The sequence below is a fragment of the Megalops cyprinoides genome, chromosome 1 (assembly GCF_013368585.1).
Source record: "Megalops cyprinoides isolate fMegCyp1 chromosome 1, fMegCyp1.pri, whole genome shotgun sequence".
Classification (NCBI taxonomy): domain Eukaryota; kingdom Metazoa; phylum Chordata; class Actinopteri; order Elopiformes; family Megalopidae; genus Megalops; species Megalops cyprinoides.
Genome location: NC_050583.1, coordinates 45,660,782 through 45,678,403, shown reverse-complemented (window position 1 = coordinate 45,678,403; position 17,622 = coordinate 45,660,782). Strand labels below are relative to the sequence as shown.

The 17,622-nt window shown below is 48.3% G+C and overlaps 1 protein-coding gene across 2 annotated transcripts in view; it reads left to right on the top strand.

Moving 5' to 3' along the window:
• afap1l2 (actin filament associated protein 1-like 2) overlaps positions 1 to 17,385 on the top strand; it is a 48,589-nt gene extending 31,204 nt beyond the window's left edge. Inside the window, exons 5-20 of one of the 2 annotated variants that reach the window (XM_036533242.1) lie at positions 486 to 576; positions 4,516 to 4,605; positions 5,028 to 5,236; positions 5,728 to 5,907; positions 7,210 to 7,296; positions 7,592 to 7,676; positions 8,485 to 8,589; positions 8,953 to 9,164; positions 9,550 to 9,695; positions 10,282 to 10,402; positions 10,519 to 10,683; positions 12,511 to 12,835; positions 13,296 to 13,469; positions 15,760 to 15,941; positions 16,313 to 16,465; positions 16,805 to 17,385. In XM_036533242.1, coding sequence (XP_036389135.1) covers positions 486 to 576; positions 4,516 to 4,605; positions 5,028 to 5,236; positions 5,728 to 5,907; positions 7,210 to 7,296; positions 7,592 to 7,676; positions 8,485 to 8,589; positions 8,953 to 9,164; positions 9,550 to 9,695; positions 10,282 to 10,402; positions 10,519 to 10,683; positions 12,511 to 12,835; positions 13,296 to 13,469; positions 15,760 to 15,941; positions 16,313 to 16,465; positions 16,805 to 16,831 — 2,352 coding nt within the window. In that variant the 3' untranslated portion in view covers positions 16,832 to 17,385. The remainder of the gene's footprint in view (positions 1 to 485; positions 577 to 4,515; positions 4,606 to 5,027; positions 5,237 to 5,727; positions 5,908 to 7,209; positions 7,297 to 7,591; positions 7,677 to 8,484; positions 8,590 to 8,952; positions 9,165 to 9,549; positions 9,696 to 10,281; positions 10,403 to 10,518; positions 10,684 to 12,510; positions 12,836 to 13,295; positions 13,470 to 15,759; positions 15,942 to 16,312; positions 16,466 to 16,804) is intronic. The other variant, XM_036533249.1, reaches the window with a different exon arrangement.
• The last annotated feature ends 237 nt before the right edge of the window (positions 17,386 to 17,622 follow it).

Sequence of the window (17,622 nt, the reverse complement as noted above, 5' to 3'; positions counted from 1 at the left end):
GCAAGAGCTCCCTGTCATTGCAAAGCATTTTACTGTTAGGAAAAACTCTCTCTCTCTCTCTCTCTCTCTCTCACACACACACACACACACACACACACACATATGCAAACTCACCTTATTCATGACCTGCTGCACTCATGTGCATAAGTGCGTAAAGTGCTGCTGTGAACACAAAGAGCTTTCATCAATATGAGACCTGATGGTTACTGATTAGCCAAAAATATTTTATTACTTGTTTTTTGTTAACTTTTGAGTTAATAGCTCTCTCTTTCCTCCCCATCCCTCTCTCTCCCTCTCTCTTTGTCTCCTTCTCTCCCCCTTTCTCTCTCTCCCTCCCTCCCTCTCTCCCTCTCTCTTTTTCTCCCACTCTCCCCCTTTCTCTTTCTTCCTCCCTTCCTCTCCCTCCCTCCCTCTCTCTCCCTCTCTCCCTCTCTCTTTTTCTCCCACTCTCCCCCTTTCTCTCTCTCCCTCTCTCTCTCTCACAGTGTATCGGCAGAGAGCCCCTCCCACTGCCCATGCTGGACTCACCTGAGGGCTACTATGAGGAGGCCCAGCCCTATGACACAGCAACCAATGGTAAGACCAGACCTGCCCATTTTCACTCTCCTCAACCAATGACTGTAAGGCCAGCCGTGGACACACCCATTTCCATACTGCACTGCCCCAGAGTGTGAGAGGTGGCACAGACAGGCCCTCTGTCTGTCTCTGGAAGTGGGGGCATCAGACTTAAGGCAAGAGCAGCACACAGATGTGTGGTTATAACAGGGGAATGCAGCACTTTAAGGTTATAATAAAATAATTTGGCGTAGTTGTGATGTGTGTGTGGAAATGCCACTGTGCCCATGCAGAGGCTGTGTGTCAGAGGCCAGAATCACCTGTAGCTGCTGCAGTGGGATAGTGTGCAGGGGCAGGTGCATGTGTGACACAGTCAGTGAGGCACACCTGAACAGGTACACATCTACACACCTACACACCTGCACACCTACACACCTGCATGCTTGCATATGTATATACCAGGGTTTCCGTTATCCGGTAATTACCAGTTTTTGCCTGGTAATATTTATGAACAACCAATAAATTAAAAACTTGCTGGTCAAAATGTCTGGTAATAATGCTCATACAAAACCTAGCTATAACGAAGGCTATCGCTTAACAGGACATTTGTGTTTTGACAGCGATACATGCTTATTTATGAGTTCAGTGAGCTGTACCCTGACTGGGCTACAAAATTGCCTGTGTTCTGCCCGTGTCAAGCGTGCCAGCAGAGAGGGGCTTCCCTCTGCAGAGTCGAATTAAGACGGCGCTGCGAAGTCGTCTGGAGGAGGAGAGAGTGACATTATGCGCATTGCAAGCTGCAAAGACACATTGGACACGTTTGATTTCAAGTCGGCAGCAGCGGACTTTGCCGCAATGAAAAAAAAAAGAAAATAAATTGTTACCTTGTACCCTATAGGCTACATTTGATGCCATGTAGGCCTAGCCTTTTTTTATACAGGCTACAGATGTTACAGGTTACAGATGTTTTGTAATAGGCTACATTTTAGTGGCTAATTTTGAGGTTTGGCTCAATCGTTACTGTTCGCTTTGCTTAATCATTACTGTTCATTAAAATCAAACTGATTTGAGGTCGTTGTCATTGTTTCGTCAACCTAGGTGTACGTTGTATTTGTGTTTGTAACACAAACTGTTGTTGAAATGTGACCAGTAAGTTTCAAATTTGTCCGAAAAAATAAATTCTTTCCAGACACCGGACCGGCAAGAAAAAATCCTAGTGGAAACCCTGGTACATACCTGTACACCTGTCCACTTAGACATTTACACACATGCAGACCTGTATACCTACATACCTGTGTGGCTGCACACCTACACACCTGAATACCTACACACATATATGTACTACACACCTGCACACCTAAACACCTACACAATTACATGGCTATACACCTACACAATTGTACTCTTACACACCTTAATATCTGCACCGATTTCATTTTTCACCTTCTTGTGTGTCATATCAGCAGAAGCGTTGCGGTTGTCTGTGGGTTTATTTTTACTGTGAAGCCATTTGCAGAGCCATTCGTGCTCACAGTGGCTGTAAAACGGTACAGGCGCGTGTGACCATCTGATGAGCGAGCGGTGCTGGCATCTTCTGCGGTTTGTCTCTCTGTACAGAGCTGACAGAGCTGACCACACGCACTCATTCATACTGAAACCAGCTCAGCTTTCTGCATTCATGCTGAAACCAGCCCCACGTCTGCACCGATGCACAGAGCACCTCGTAGGCTCAGGCATCTGCAGAGAGGTCCACACCAGCCACCTGAAATGCACTCTGCCTGCTGTCCCCCGTGTGAATGGCCAGCCTGTGCCCTGCGTCAGACATGTGCCATACTTTACACTGACACCGCGCAGAGTAATAATCCAGCTGCAGAAGCATATGCAGTGAATGACAGTCATAAACACATGGCTAATCCTGATAGACAGATTGTATCAGCTGTGGTTCACTCAGAGCTGTGAGAAATGCTTTCGTTCTGGTCAGAAATGTTTTCATGGGGAGAAAGTTTATTTGGGGGGGGGGGGGGGGGGGGGGGGGTGTTTACCTCCATTTCAGATGCCTAAGCTACTGCTGCTGCTAGTCTCCCCTGATGGACAGAGCAGAGCAGGGCTGTGAGACCCAGCCTGTAGCCCTCTCTGGCAGACTGGCTGATTACTGGGCCAGAGAAACAGAGAAAAAACAGGATGAATTTTTTTTTTGTTCGTAGTGCGTGCTACTGCCAAATGATAATTATCCCGAGGAGCAAAGCTGCAAGAGGCTTTTCCCCCTGAAAATGGGGTGGGGGAGTGGGGGTGCATGTGATGCTCCCCGTCCCACCGACCGTGTGATCAGCCCTGACCCCATGCCGTTCTGGTGCGCCCCTTCCCGGCCGTGCGTGGGGTCCAAGCCGCGCTCCGCGTCACAATGGCGAGTGGAGAGCCGCGCCGAGAACAACGGCTGCTTTGTTCCGCTGTGCTGGGCCGGCGCCACGACACACACAGCGAGAGAGTATTACTCACCAATGCGGCCAATGGCCTGTAACGCCACGCTGAAAGGCATTGTGGGATAGCAGGGACTGGGCTCCGCTGAGGAATGTGAAATCGGTCTGTACCCACTCGGCTGTTGCACTGACTTAGACCTGAGCTTAATGCTCACAGTCTGCACTCAGGCTACTGTATGTCCATACAGTTCGGTACCTCACTGCTTCCAGCACAACCCGCACTGTTCTCCAGAGACCAGGACTGAAAATGTCCCTCTCACCACTATCTGGCGAAAGTCCAACCCCTTCACCACTGATCTGAGTTCAGTTATGTTTGCGCTGTGCAGTATGAAGGACTGGTTTTGTTGCCAAGTTACATTTCAAATGTGACAAAATCAAAGTCCCCTGTTCTGCCAGGTGTCCTGTATGCCAGAAGTTGCCTGTTTCCTGCTTGAATAATATTTTTTAAAAATCATCAGTTTGATTAACCTGATTACCTGCCTGCTCTCAAAACAAATTTGAGTTCCACTTCAGAACACCACCTCACTGTCATCAACAGCCATCATCACCCTCATCCTCATCTAGCTTTTTTATGGTAAAGACACCTCGTTTTCTTTAGAAGGAAGTGAATGTGGCATCTCCTGACCTCAGTCAGGTCTGCTTCTTCAAACTGCAGCAGGGGAAACCATGAGATACAACGCTCATGACTGAAGACTCATTTCATGCGTATGTAAAACAGCTAAAATATCTTATCTTGTATTTTAATACAATATACATCATGTGAGAGTGTGATACACATATGGAATAACTAATGTGCATTACCCATGTAACTACATTAAGACCTGGCACAGCACTGCTTTTCCACATCACACACCATAGAGTCATGCACTCGGAAAGTTAAACACATCTCTTATTCGCTAGCACTGTCTCACAGCTTTCTTTAAAGCGAAGTCAGTCATCCACCAGCTGATTTGGTGGTAAGCCGTGGTGTTTTTTCCGGCTGCAGACAGAATGTTTTGTCACCTTGTGACTTGTCTTTCTACATGTCACAATGCATCTCCTCAACCACTGGAAACTCTCCTGTGCTGTTTTGTTTCTATGTACATGACTTTGCCCCTCATTATATTGTTTCTGATAATTGCTTCAGTGGTTCAAACGCCATTCACTCTCCCTCTCTTTTTCCTCTCTGTCCGTCTCTTTTCCTCCTTCTCTCTCTCTTCCTTTTCTTGATGTCTCTGTCTTTCCCTCTCCCTCCATCCTTCCCTGTCTCCCTCTCTCCTCCTCCTCCTCTCTCTGTCTCTCTCTCTCCTTCTCTTCTCCTCCTCCTCGCACTCTCAAATCTTTCTCTTTCTCCCCATCTCACCCCCCCTCCTCTGTCTCCTCCTCCTTTCTCTCTCTTCTGCTCTCTCTTTCTCTCTCTCTTCCTCACCTTCTCTCTCTCCCTCTCCTTCTTCCTCTCTTCCTCCTTCTCCCCATGGTCTCTGCTGTTTCTCTGTCTCTATAGATGTGGGTTGTTTTGGTAGGCGTGTCCTCTCAGGATCCCGGAGGCGGTCAGAGGCTGAGGAGGGTGTGGTTTACGCCACCATCTCCAGGGGTACCTGCCTTCCTGACCATGCCTCGCCATGGCAACCATGAGCACCAGAGCTCAGAGAGCACCGTCCGCGTTTAAATCAGGGGTGTTACACTCCTCCGGATGGGGGCTTCATTCCGCCCCAGGCACCCAGTGGCTTGACCCTGCCCTCGCCTACTCACCCATGTGAAAGTGGAAGTGGAGTCTGTGGTTGTGTCAGTGATGGACAGGGAGGCCTGTCTCTGTGTGACCTCCCTGTGACCTCCCTGTGACCTCACCTTGACCCCAAGACCTCCCCATGTCCTGCATGTTCATGTGTTGCTCTCCCCTCTCCATGGTGTGCTGGTGTCCCCTGCATGGCCACAGAAATCTCACACCTCTGACCTCTCCCTCCACTCAGCCCCTGTGACCTCTGACCTGCGACCTCTGATCCCGGTGTGTTGCAGATGACTGTGAGGCAGTGAGCAGCTCGTATGAGTCGTACGATGAGGAGGAAGTGACCAAAGGGAAGTCGTCCACACCACACCAGTGGCCGTCCACAGAGGCGTCCATCGAGCTGATGAAGGACGCCCGAATCTGCGCCTTCCTCTGGAGGAAGAAGTGGCTGGGACAGTGGGCCAAACAGCTGTGTGTCATCAAGGAACAACGCCTCCTGGTGGGCACCCTCAATCACACCCTCACTGTCACACACGCATCTATATACTCACTATCTAACACACTAACAAATTCATGTGCTGAAACTCATATACATACAATGACACATTCACACACACCAAATCCCACTCCTACTGTCACACACAATTATATACTTACTATCTAATGCAATGAACCATGTGCTAAATCTCATATTCACACACACACTTGATCACACTCTCACTGTCAAACATACATTTACGCACACATGTACACACACAACACACACACACACACACACACACCTTAACAGGTTTTGCCTTGGTATTTTCAGTTGTGCCAGAAAGCCCTTGATATTTTTTGGAAATGTGTTTCCTGTTTTTTAGTCTCATAAACACTTCTCTCACTTACATTGTTGACACCTCTTACAAAGTGCAACCACAGGTAGAGCACAAACTCAGTGCCCATGCAGGTAAGCAGGAGAGTGACCTGACCCTCCCCCCACCTCCGCAGTGTTATAAGAGCTCGAAGGACCAGACCCCCCAGCTGGACGTCAGCCTGGTGGGGTGCAGCGTGGTCTACAAGGAAAAGCAGCTGAAGAAGAAGGAGCACAAGCTGAGGATCACCCCAGTGGGGGCGGAGGCCATTGTCCTGGGCCTGCAGAGCAAGGAGCAGACTGAGCAGTGGCTGAAGGTGGGCGGGGTCAGGGAGGGGCTATGATGAGGATGGGGGAGGAGTTTGGGAGTGGCTATGATGGGTTGGGGGAAGAGTTTGGGATTGGCTGTGGTGGGTTGGGGGAGGAGTTTGGGGCGTGGTGGTGTGGGGTTGGGAGCTGTGGCTATGCGTGGGGTTTGAATTGTGAAGGAGAGGCTTTAGGTGGGGTTTAGATGATACTGACTGGCTGTGGGAGAGGCTGAGAGGATGGGGAGATGATTGTGGGTGGGGTTTAGCAGATGGGTGAGTGATTGTGAGAAAATAGGGGAGGAGTTTGGGAGGAGGGGGAGGGGTTTGGGAGAGCGGAATGGCATTGGGGAAGAGGGTGTGAGAGTAGGGGTTGTTGGTTGACAGCATGTGATATGGCTGGAGACAATGGGACTGCAAGGCTGCAAATATCCAAACAGCCTGAGCCCCATCTCAGGGAAAGTGGCAGCTTCACAGTAGGACTGAAAAAAATGAAATATGCAGGATGTGCTGAAGGAGCTCTCACCTGGTGATGGAACAGAAAGGGGAAAACCAGGCTGAAATTCCAGCTCAGAGGAAACCTGATCTCAGTACAGCCCCACTGGCTGGCAGCCAGGGGCCAGGTCCACATGAAACCTGATCTCAGAACAGCTCCACTGGCTGGCAGCCAGGACTCAGGTCCACACGCTGAACAATACACTGCAAAACAGGACAAACATGCAAGAAATGCTCTCATGTATAATAACACTATGCGCGTTGTGTGGTGAGGTTGGTGTGTAAGTTCTGCCAGTTTGAGGAGATTATGGAGAGGGTCGGTGTGTGTGGGGTGAGAGTCAGCGAGATGGAGGGCTGCTGACAATAGCACCTCTTTGAAAAGCTGTTTCCCACAAAGCACCCTCTCTGCTGGGCTGCATTACTCACCGGCCCCAGCCTCCATGGGTGGGCGGGACGGTGGGGTTGTGGTTTTGGTAGGAAAAGGTGGGGGCACTTCTTACTTATGACATGTTTACACTCTGGGTAGGAAGGAGAATGTGCAAATGTTTCTGTGTGATTTGCATTCAGATTTGAGCAGTTTCAGAGATTTATTTTTTGATATGTTTGTTCTATTGCAATTTTTCTCCCATAACCGAATAACGGAAAAAACCAATTAAGCCCTTTTTAATGGCAGTGAGGCGGGAGAAGAGCCAGCCAGCCATGCTGTTCCACACAGCCGAACACATGGCACTCTGCTCACACACGATTACAGGCGTCTGCTCTGCTTATTCACGCTCATGCGTTATACTGTCTCCTTTCTGAAACTGCTTCTCCTAACAGGCTATTCAGGAGATCAGCAACAAACCTGTGGAAATTTCAGAAGTGACACCCTGTTCTTCAGACTCTGCCCGTCTCATTTGCACAAAGGTAAGAGTTACAGTACAAGCCAGACACAACAGCACCAGGGGCAACAGCACTGGAGGTGTAGGGCAGTAGGGTGATGTATAGGACGGTAGAGTAGCGGTATAGAGCAGTAGCAGGGGGTATATGTCAGTATGGTGATTATGGTGATGGTATCGGTCAGTAGGGTTGTGGTGTGGTGCTGTAGGGCAGTATTAGGGAGTATAGGGTAGTAGAGTGGTGTTGTAGGTCAGTGAGGTGGTGGTATAGGGCAGCAGCAGGGGGATGTCAGCATGGTGACAGTGTGTTTGCACACTCACAGGGAGAGCTCGTTGAGCGGCACTCTGTGGCATCGGAGAGTGGGAGCAGCACAGACAGCCATGCAGAAACCCCAGAGACCAAGGACGGTAAGTGGAGCTTTACCATCCGTAACCATCTCAATATAAAGTAATCACTAACTGTATCAACCCACACCTATCCCTAACTATATTAATCCATACTAGTCACTAACTGTATCAATCCACACCACTCCCTAACCATATCAATCCACACTAATCCCTAACTGCATCAATCCATACTAGTCACTAACGTATAAATCCACACTAATCACTAACCAACCAACCCACACTAATCCCCAACCATATCAATCCACAGTAATCCCTAACTGTATCAATCCACACTAATCTGTAACTGTATCAATCCATACTAGTCACTAACCGTATCAATGCACACTAATCCCTAACTGTATCAATCCACACTAATCTCTAACTGTATCAATGCACACTAATCCCTAACCATATCAATCCACACTAATCACTAACCAAATCAACCCACACTTATCCCTAACCAATCAATTTACACTAATCACTAACCATCCAATCCACACTAATCACTAACCATATCAACCTGCACTAGTCACTAACTGTATTAATCCATACTAATCAATAACCATATCAACCCACACTAATCCTTAACGATATCAATCCACACTAATCACTAACCATCCAATCCACACTAATCACTAACCATATTAACCTGCCCTAGTCACTAACCATATCAATCCATACTAATCAATAACCATCTCAATTCATGCTAATCACTAACCATCTGACTCACACTATTTTTGACTACTTTGTAATTTCCACCATCATGTTGGTGATAATATACATGAATAACCTCATCAGAAACCATTACTTTTCTCTGATTTAACCATAGTTAAGAAGAAATATGGCGCTGGGCTGAAGTTCAGTAACCTGATGAACATTGGGAAGAAAAAGACGTCCTCTCTGGACAGTCCAGAGAAGTCTATGGACACTTCAGGTATGAGTTTATGGATAAAACCATATGTTTGGGTTTGTTTGTACCTCTTTAGACAAACTGCTGTCTGGTCCTTCACTCCTACTGAAGGAGGCACAGACCCACAATCTGACTGTAAAAGATAAGGCTCTGTGCCTGTGTCTGTGTACAGGTGAAGTCTCTCTCCTTAAGTACAGATAAACAGTCTCTCTCCCTACATGCAAGTGAACAGTCTCTCTCCCTATGTACAGGTAAACAGTCTCTGTGTACAGGTTAACAGTCTATTTCCCTAAGAACAGGTGAACAATATCACTCCCTGTGTGCAGGTGAACAGTTTCTCTCCCTGTGTACAGCTGAACAGTCTCTCTCCCTGTGTTTCCCTCCCAGGTTTCCTGAATGTGCTGGTCAACAGCCAATGGCGGGCCCGCTGGTGCCTGATTAAAAACGGGCAGCTCTGGTTCTACCAGGACAAGGCAAAGACCAAGGTGGCCCAGCAGCCCGTTAACCTGGCCGGCTGTATGGTGCTGCCAGACCCCAGCCCAGACCACCTGTACTCCTTCCGCATCCAGCAGGATGGAGAGCAGCTGGCCACTCTGGAGGTGAGACCAGCTGTCACGGCAACGGTGGTGCAGTTATGAGTGGAGCTGGGCATGACAAACCACCACAGAAGGATCAGGCTGTGAGCTGCAGTGTGGGTGGGGCTATCACCTTCAGGGCCGGAGCTTTATCAGTTTAGGGGGGCTTAGCCAATCAGCCCAATGGGGCTGCCTGTTTATGACATTACAGCAGTAGCACCCAGAGTCCAGTGTTCTAAGCACCACACTGCACATGCCTACAAGTGACTCACTGGCACATTAGTACTGTGCTACCAAATTACTGTCCAATTACAGCTAAAATGCCTGCTAATGGGGTGAAGGATGATGGGGAGCCCTGGTGTTGGTGCCTGGGTCTTTAGCTTTGTGGTTGTCTGGCTTTTCCCCTCAGGCAAAGTCCTCTGCAGACATGGGCCACTGGCTCGGCTTGCTGCTCTCACAGACCGGAACCAAGACTGACCCGGAAGAACTCACATATGATTACGTCGACTCAGACAGGATATCCTGCATCGTGAACGCAGCCAGGAACTCCATGTAGTGAGTCTGACACTCTCGCTCGCTGGGGGACGGGTCCCGAGATCACCCATCTACTCCTCAGTGAACATCTTCCTCACAGCTTGTCCCAGCATTCAATGCTCCCAAAATCTTCCCATCACATTGTAGAATATTATCACATTATCTGTTTATTCCTTCTCATTATTGTAATTTCTGCTTTCATTCTCCTACACAGCAGTATAAGAGTCAAATGAACAAATATTAACATAATAATTGCAACTGTATTACAGATGCATTTACACATTTCAAGATTTTGGTTTGATTGCAAAACATAAACAAGTGCAAATTACACATTTGTGATGCAAATATAGTTGTATCATTATAAATACCTTAGCTACATACATTAACTTGTTATGACCTTTCTGCTTTTTTCTGTTTGCATGGTAAATTCAGATTTATTCTCTCAATTCAGAGAGAATGTGGGAACTGTGGAAACAAATGTGTGTTTGTGTGATACATTCTGAAGCTGAGTCTCTCAAGCTGAGTCTCAGTTGTGTAGTTACATTTTCTGTGTTAAATCTATGTATGTGTTCTGAAGCTGAGTTTCTGTGTGTTCTGCCTTCTGCAGCCTGATGCAGAGACGCTTCTCTGAGCCCAACACCTACACGGACAGCCTTCCTGTGGTTCCCAACGACGCGGAGGATATTTACGATGATGTGGCCTCGATAGGACCGGAGCCGGAGCCAGAGGTCAGAGAGGAGACACGCTGAGAGAACACATGCTGAGCTCTGTCCAGCCAGTCAGTGCCAGCAGCATTTCAGTGCTGAGCTGTGTGCTTAATGTCCCTCTCTGCTCACCGTACCAGGAGAGTCCGGAGAGCAGCCAGGAGGCGGTCAGCGTGGAGCCGGACGCTGCAGACAGAGTGTACCTGGACCTCATTCCTGTGCGGTCCTTCCTGCACACCTCCTGCGGCCGCACCTCCCCCCAGACCCCCCGCGTGCCCAGCCCCTCCCACAGCCCCGCAGCTGAGGTGACGCCCCCAAACTTCATCCCATAATATCCAACACCAGACTGCCCTGTCCTTAGTAACCCTACATCTGCAACAGGACGTTTTTGTGAGATCCACAACACTGCTAACCTCACTTGACCCTGACCGAAAACATGAACGATTTAAACCATCTTTCACACAAGGCTGGCAAAGCACTGACATTCCCCGGCCAGAACACAGAGAGAGGCAGCCAATCAGAGCCGGTCGAGGTTGTTACTGCGTTCACTTATCTAGTCACTGTTTGATTTATTCCTTCCACCGCTGGCAGATGTCCTGAGAATCATTCAGATCGAAAACTCCAAACCAGAGAGCCCGAGCCGTGCAGCAGCCATGACACATGTGCGCTCACATGAAGCTGTACGTGTTGGAAGGTTGGGAAGTTGGAGTGAGAGAACTGTTCTCTGCTGTTACAATGAGGCAGGAAGCTGGAGCTAAAGAGCTGTTCTCTGCTGTTACAATGAGACAGGAAGCTGGAGCTAAAGAGCTGTTCTCTGCTGTTACAATGAGACAGGAAGCTGGAGCTAAAGAGCTGTTCTCTGCTGTTACAATGAGACAGGAAGCTGGAGCTAAAGAGCTGTTCTCTGCTGTTACAATGAGACAGGAAGCTAGAGCTAAAGAGCTGTTCTCTGCTGTTACAATGAGGCAGGAAGCTGGAGTTGGATGTGGATGTTTATCAGCGGTCAGACGGCGAGAGGCCAGCAATTGCACATGGCCCAGGCCTTGAACCCGGATCGATGGAGCAGATTGCATTATAACTCCATCCTCAGAATGACCTGGCAGAAACAGACTCTGAATGACCAGAAATCTGGCATTACCATAAAACTGGCAACACAGTGATTGTGCTTTCTGAGAAAAACATAAGTTAGGAGCGATAAAAACAACCAAAGAGTAAACAGTCTAGCAAGCCTGACATTTTTAACACAGTATGACTCAGTCTAACCCTGCTCAACTTAGTTTAACTTAGTCTGACCCAGCCTAACCCAGTCTAACGTAGTCTAACCCTGTCTGATTTGGCTTAACTCAGCCTGACCCAGTCTAATTTAGTCTAACGCTGTTTAACACCTGGCTGTCGGGGGGGTGGTGCTGTGAGCCGCATTGGCCGCTGGAACTCAGTCATTGGTGCTTTTAGAAGGCGGCCGCATGTTTTACTTATTCTTGTATTTATTTGTTTATTTGCTCAGTAGAAATTCTTCAGACCGCAGCGCACCGTAATCTCAAATATCTTCAGGCCCGTTTCACGCTGCTGTTTTTCCATGAGATCCACGAGATAAAGCACTGCTGTTCCTTACTCAAACTCACACACGCTTCCGCCAGATCCAGCAGATTGTGTGTGTGTGTGTGTGTGTGTGTGTGTGTGTGTATGTGTGTGTGAGTGTATATGTGAGTGTGATAGAAACAGAGAGAGAGTTAGTTGTGTGTGTATGACACATCCTCAGGCCGTGTGTGTGTGAGACATATTCCTCAGGCTGTGCGTGTGTGTCTGCGTGTGTGTGTGTGTGTGTGTGTGTGTTTGTTTGTGTGTAACACATCCTCAGCCTGTGTGTGTTTGTGTGTGTGTGTGTGTGTGTGTGTGTGTAACACATCCTCAGGCTATGCTTGTGTGTGTGTGTGTGTGTGTGTATGTGTAACACATCCTCAGGCTATGTGTGTGTGTCTGCGTGTGTGTGTTTGTGTGTAACACATCCTCAGGCTGTGTGTGTGTGTGTGTATGTGTGTGTGTGTGTGTGTAACACATCCTCAGGCTGTGTGTGTGTGTATGTGTGTATGTGTAACACATCCTCAGGCTGTGTGTGTGTGTGTATTTTTCAGGTGGTCTCCCCCCCTCAGTCGGACCCAGAGCCCTCACAGCCCCAGAACAGCAGCGCCCCACCGGTCACACCCTCAAGAGCAGAGCTGGAGCAGCCCTGTCCTAGCACACAGACCCAGCCCCAGAGACCCCAACCCCCAACCCCCCTCCCCAACGCTGACACCCACAAACCCCCCCAGCCTAGTGCCGAGCCCCAGAGAACTCCCGTCCCAAACGCCGAACCCCAGAAAGCTGAGCCCCAGAGGAAGGTGGGGCCCTGCACACCCAGCCCCCAGCCCTCCAGAACGGGTGCAGAGGGGTCAGACAGGGCCAGGCCCACAGCAGCAGGCGAGTGGAATGCTGCTACCCGCACCCCACCACTACCCTCACATTCCGAACCAATCAAATCCCACCTTCACACTCTGAACCAATCAAATCCCACTCTCACACTCCGAACCAATCAAATCCCACCCTCACACTCCGAACCAATCAAATTCCACCCTCACACTCTGAGCCAATCAAATTCCACCCTCACACTCTGAGCCAATCAAATTCCACCCTCACACTCCGAGCCAATCAAATCCCACCCTCACACTCCGAACCAATCAAATTCCACCCTCACACTCCGAACCAATCAAATTCCACCCTCACACTCTGGGCCAATCAAATTCCACCCTCACACTCCGAGCCAATCACATCCCACCCTCACACTCTGACCCAATCATATCTCACTCCACATGCAGTCATCACCACAAGAAGCCACACAGATCACAGGACGCTCCAGCTGAAAGGCTGTGTTTTTCTGCAGCGGGTTCGGCCTCCATTGAGGTGAAGCTGGGGAAGAACCGGACAGAGGCAGACGTGCTTCGGTACACGGAGGAGAGAGACCGGCTGGAGAGAGAGAAGGAGCAGGTGCGCAACACACTGGCCACCCTACGCCAGCAGAGGAGGGAGCTGAAGGAAGCGCTCGCTTCCTGCAAAGGTACGTCATCCCATCAACCAGCTCTGTCTGTGATCAACAGCGCCATCTAGCAGTGGCTGGGAAAACAGCACTGCATTGTGATAATAAAAATGCCATGAGTCACACAGAGCCCTGATTTGTTCTCTCTGCTAACTTCTAACTCATGAACACTGCAGCTGTAGAACTGTGCTTGATCATCAACTGGGGAGCTTTAGTGCCCTCTAGTGGCGTGTGAGGGCTGCTGGATGCAGCTCACTTTAAATAAAAGAGTCAATTTTATGGAAAGACACTTTATTCTCTGTCTTTTCCTTGAGTGTTCCTCAGTCACTGTACTCATGGAAAGGACTTACACTGGGTGCAGCTTGCTTTACATAAAAAAGCCATATCTCAGGAAGAAAACACTATTCTCAGTGACTGCTCCTCAGTCAGGTTACTCGCTGAAGGTTTATCTGTATCTGAGGTCTGATTTGGAAAATCATTTCAGTGAGCAGGGAAGCAGATTTCCATTCCTGAACAATTCCCAGCTTGTCAGCAGAGCAAGGCAGCATGGGTAGTGCTTTGTTTGTCCAGGCATCTGTTGTAAACAGGTTCTGCGTGCTGTGCAATGACTGACTCTTTGTTCGGTCGTGCACTGGAAGAATATCAGATTTAGTGAACTGAGTGGAGGGAGATTGTGTTGCGTTATATTTTTCAGTGTGACACAAACTCGCAGGACTCTGCTTTAAGCACAGTGTTTCTGCTGCACACAGTGGGTGTGTGACTGCATGTACAAAACACTGACCGTTAGCCACAAAACACTGCCCTTTAGCAAAAAAACACTGACCGTTAGCCACAAAACACTGCCCTTTAGCAAAAAAACACTGTCCTTTAGCCACAAAACACTGACCGTTAGCCACAAAACACTGCCCTTTAGCAAAAAAACACTGCCCTTTAGCAACAAAACACTGACCGTTAGCCACAAAACACTGCCCTTTAGCAAAAAAACACTGTCCTTTAGCAACAAAACACTGACCGTTAGCCACAAAACACTGCCCTTTAGCAACAAAACACTGACCGTTAGCCACAAAACACTGTCCTTTAGCAAAAAAACACTGCCCTTTAGCAACAAAACACTGACCGTTAGCCACAAAACACTGCCCTTTAGCAAATAAACACTGTCCATTAGCAACAAAACACTGACCGTTAGCCACAAAACACTGCCCTTTAGCAAAAAAACACTGCCCTTTAGCAACAAAACACTGACCGTTAGCCACAAAACACTGCCCTTTAGCAAAAAAACACTGTCCTTTAGCAACAAAACACTGACCGTTAGCCACAAAACACTGCCCTTTAGCAACAAAACACTGACCGTTAGCCACAAAACACTGCCCTTTAGCAAAAAAACACTGTCCTTTAGCAACAAAACACTGACCGTTAGCCACAAAACACTGCCCTTTAGCAACAAAACACTGACCGTTAGCCACAAAACACTGTCCTTTAGCAAAAAAACACTGTCCATTAGCAACAAAACACTGACCGTTAGCCACAAAACACTGTCCTTTAGCAACAAAACACTGACCGTTAGCCACAAAACACTGTCCTTTAGCAAAAAAACACTGTCCATTAGCAACAAAACACTGACCGTTAGCCACAAAACACTGCCCTTTAGCAACAAAACACTGACCGTTAGCCACAAAACACTGTCCTTTAGCAACAAAACACTGACCGTTAGCCACAAAACACTGTCCTTTAGCAAAAAAACACTGTCCATTAGCAACAAAACACTGACCGTTAGCCACAAAACACTGCCCTTTAGCAACAAAACACTGACCGTTAGCCACAAAACACTGTCCTTTAGCAAAAAAACACTGTCCATTAGCAACAAAACACTGACCGTTAGCCACAAAACACTGTCCTTTAGCAAAAAAACACTGTCCATTAGCAACAAAACACTGACCGTTAGCCACAAAACACTGTCCTTTAGCAAAAAAACACTGTCCATTAGCAACAAAACACTGACCGTTAGCCACAAAACACTGCCCTTTAGCAAAAAAACACTGTCCATTAGCAACAAAACACTGTCCATTAGTCAAGCATAGAGCAAAACTCAGGCTGGACAATGTTGCAGAGACATTGTTAGGAGAGTCAAATCTGACACAACAGGAAATACATGTGTTTGCGTGTGTGTGTGTGTGTGTGTGTGTGTGTGTGTGAGAGAGAGAGAGACATTTCTAGTGACTTTGTGCATGTCTCTGAGCATGTGTGAGAGACACACAGTGTTGGTTGTGCATGTGTGTTTGCACACATGCTGATTGCTGGGTGTGTTCCTCAGACCCGGCTCAGCAGCGCCCCCTGGAGGTGAGTCTGAGGGAGAAGGAGGAGGCGTGCCGGGAGGAGGAGAAGAAGCGTGTGGACCTGGAGCTGCAGCTGGTGGAGGTGAAGGAGAGCCTGAAGAAGGTGGAGGCCGGACCCTTCACCCTCGGCACCGCCGTGGACAGCGGCCTGCTGGACACGGTCAGCACCTCCTCTGCGGTCAACATGACTTTGCTAACCACTGATACCCATGGTCACATCGAGCTTACTAACCACTGCTGCCCACGGTCAGACTGAGTTTACTAACCACTACTACCCACAGTAAACCTGAGTTTACTAACCACTACTACCCACAGTAAACCTGAGTTTACTAACCACTGCTAACCATGGTGAACCAGAGTTTACTAACTACTTGTACAAATGGTCAAACAGAGTTTACTCTCCATTCCTCCCTATGGTCAAATTAATCACGGCATTAACACAGATAACTCATTGCATTGGTGCCCTCTAGTGGTAGAGTGTGAGAACTGCATGTGGACTCCAGTGAATAACCAGCTGTCTCTTATTTCCAGCCAAAGGCAGTGGTCGCAGTGGTCTGTGCAGCACCTCCTGCCCCCTCCCCCAGCGCCGGGGACACCTCGCCCGTCAACTCCGCCACAGCCCTGAAGAACAGACCCCTGTCGATCATGGCGACCAGCAAAGGCAACGTCCTGCAGAAGGCCAAGGTGAGGGGTCGCCTGCGGCACACCTGAGCACACCAGTGTCTTAGCACCTGAGCAGAGAGCACAGTCTCCCTGCTGCATTTTCTCTCACTTCAGTGAGGTTATAAAAATGTCTGTGCAGTTTGACACTGTTGTTACATCGCCAATTTGATCACACACCCACACTCAATTATACCTTTGTATTCGTAAGTATGAAGAAAACAGCAGTATATCCCAGAGGTGGAGGTGAGGGTCATTCAGTCATATTGTCTCTGTGATGGATGTCTATCAGTGGAGTTAAAGCAGATGTGTGTGTGTGTGTGTGTGTGTGTGTGTGTGTGTGTGTGTGTGTGTCCCACACAGGAGTGGGAAAAGAAGGCCTCGACCTAGAAGAGCTGACCCCCGTCCCCCCAAGACGACCTGATGATGTAATTGCTGGCTAGGGCGGAGCCAGGCTCCTGCTGTGGTGGAGGCGGAGACGGGAGCTGGAGGGGCTGCCCCCAGGCACACCCCCTCACCCCTCTGCCCCGCCAGCTCCACCCCCGAGACACGCTCCCCTGGCACAGATGCCCCTGGAGCAGCTTCCTTTTTATAAAAACAAACAAAAAGAGTAACAATATTACAAAAAAAAACAGCAGAAACATTTTATATCTTTTGACAGCTTTTTTAATGTGTTTTTCATGACTTAAACTTTGCGGATTTGCTAAGGTTCAGAATTCAGTGTTTTTTATGGGTAGAAAAACAGAATGTGGCCCTGATGATTACATACACCAGAGAAGAGACGCCTGCCCTTCTGCCCCCATCACCCTGAACCCCGCTTCCCCCCGGGGTGAACAGTCTGTTTGACACGGTACAGCTCCACTTCTGTTCGTAGCAAGGTTGTAAATACATATTAAGCATTTGAATTATAAACCTGTGACTTGTTAATGTACCCCCTGCTACAAAGGTGCACTTTTATTCAAATAAATTTCATAATGAAAATTTGAAGCTTGATACTTCAGCGGGTGTGGTTTTTATTTGGACACAGTTTGAAAGTAAAAATCAGCATAAATAATCAAAAGATTCACCGAGTCACAACAGGCAGCAGAATTATTACAGATTGAGTCTATTCTCTGAGATGAATTTAGAATGATGTACATGTACATTTCCTCACTGGGCTGTGATTGGACAAAGGCCATTAG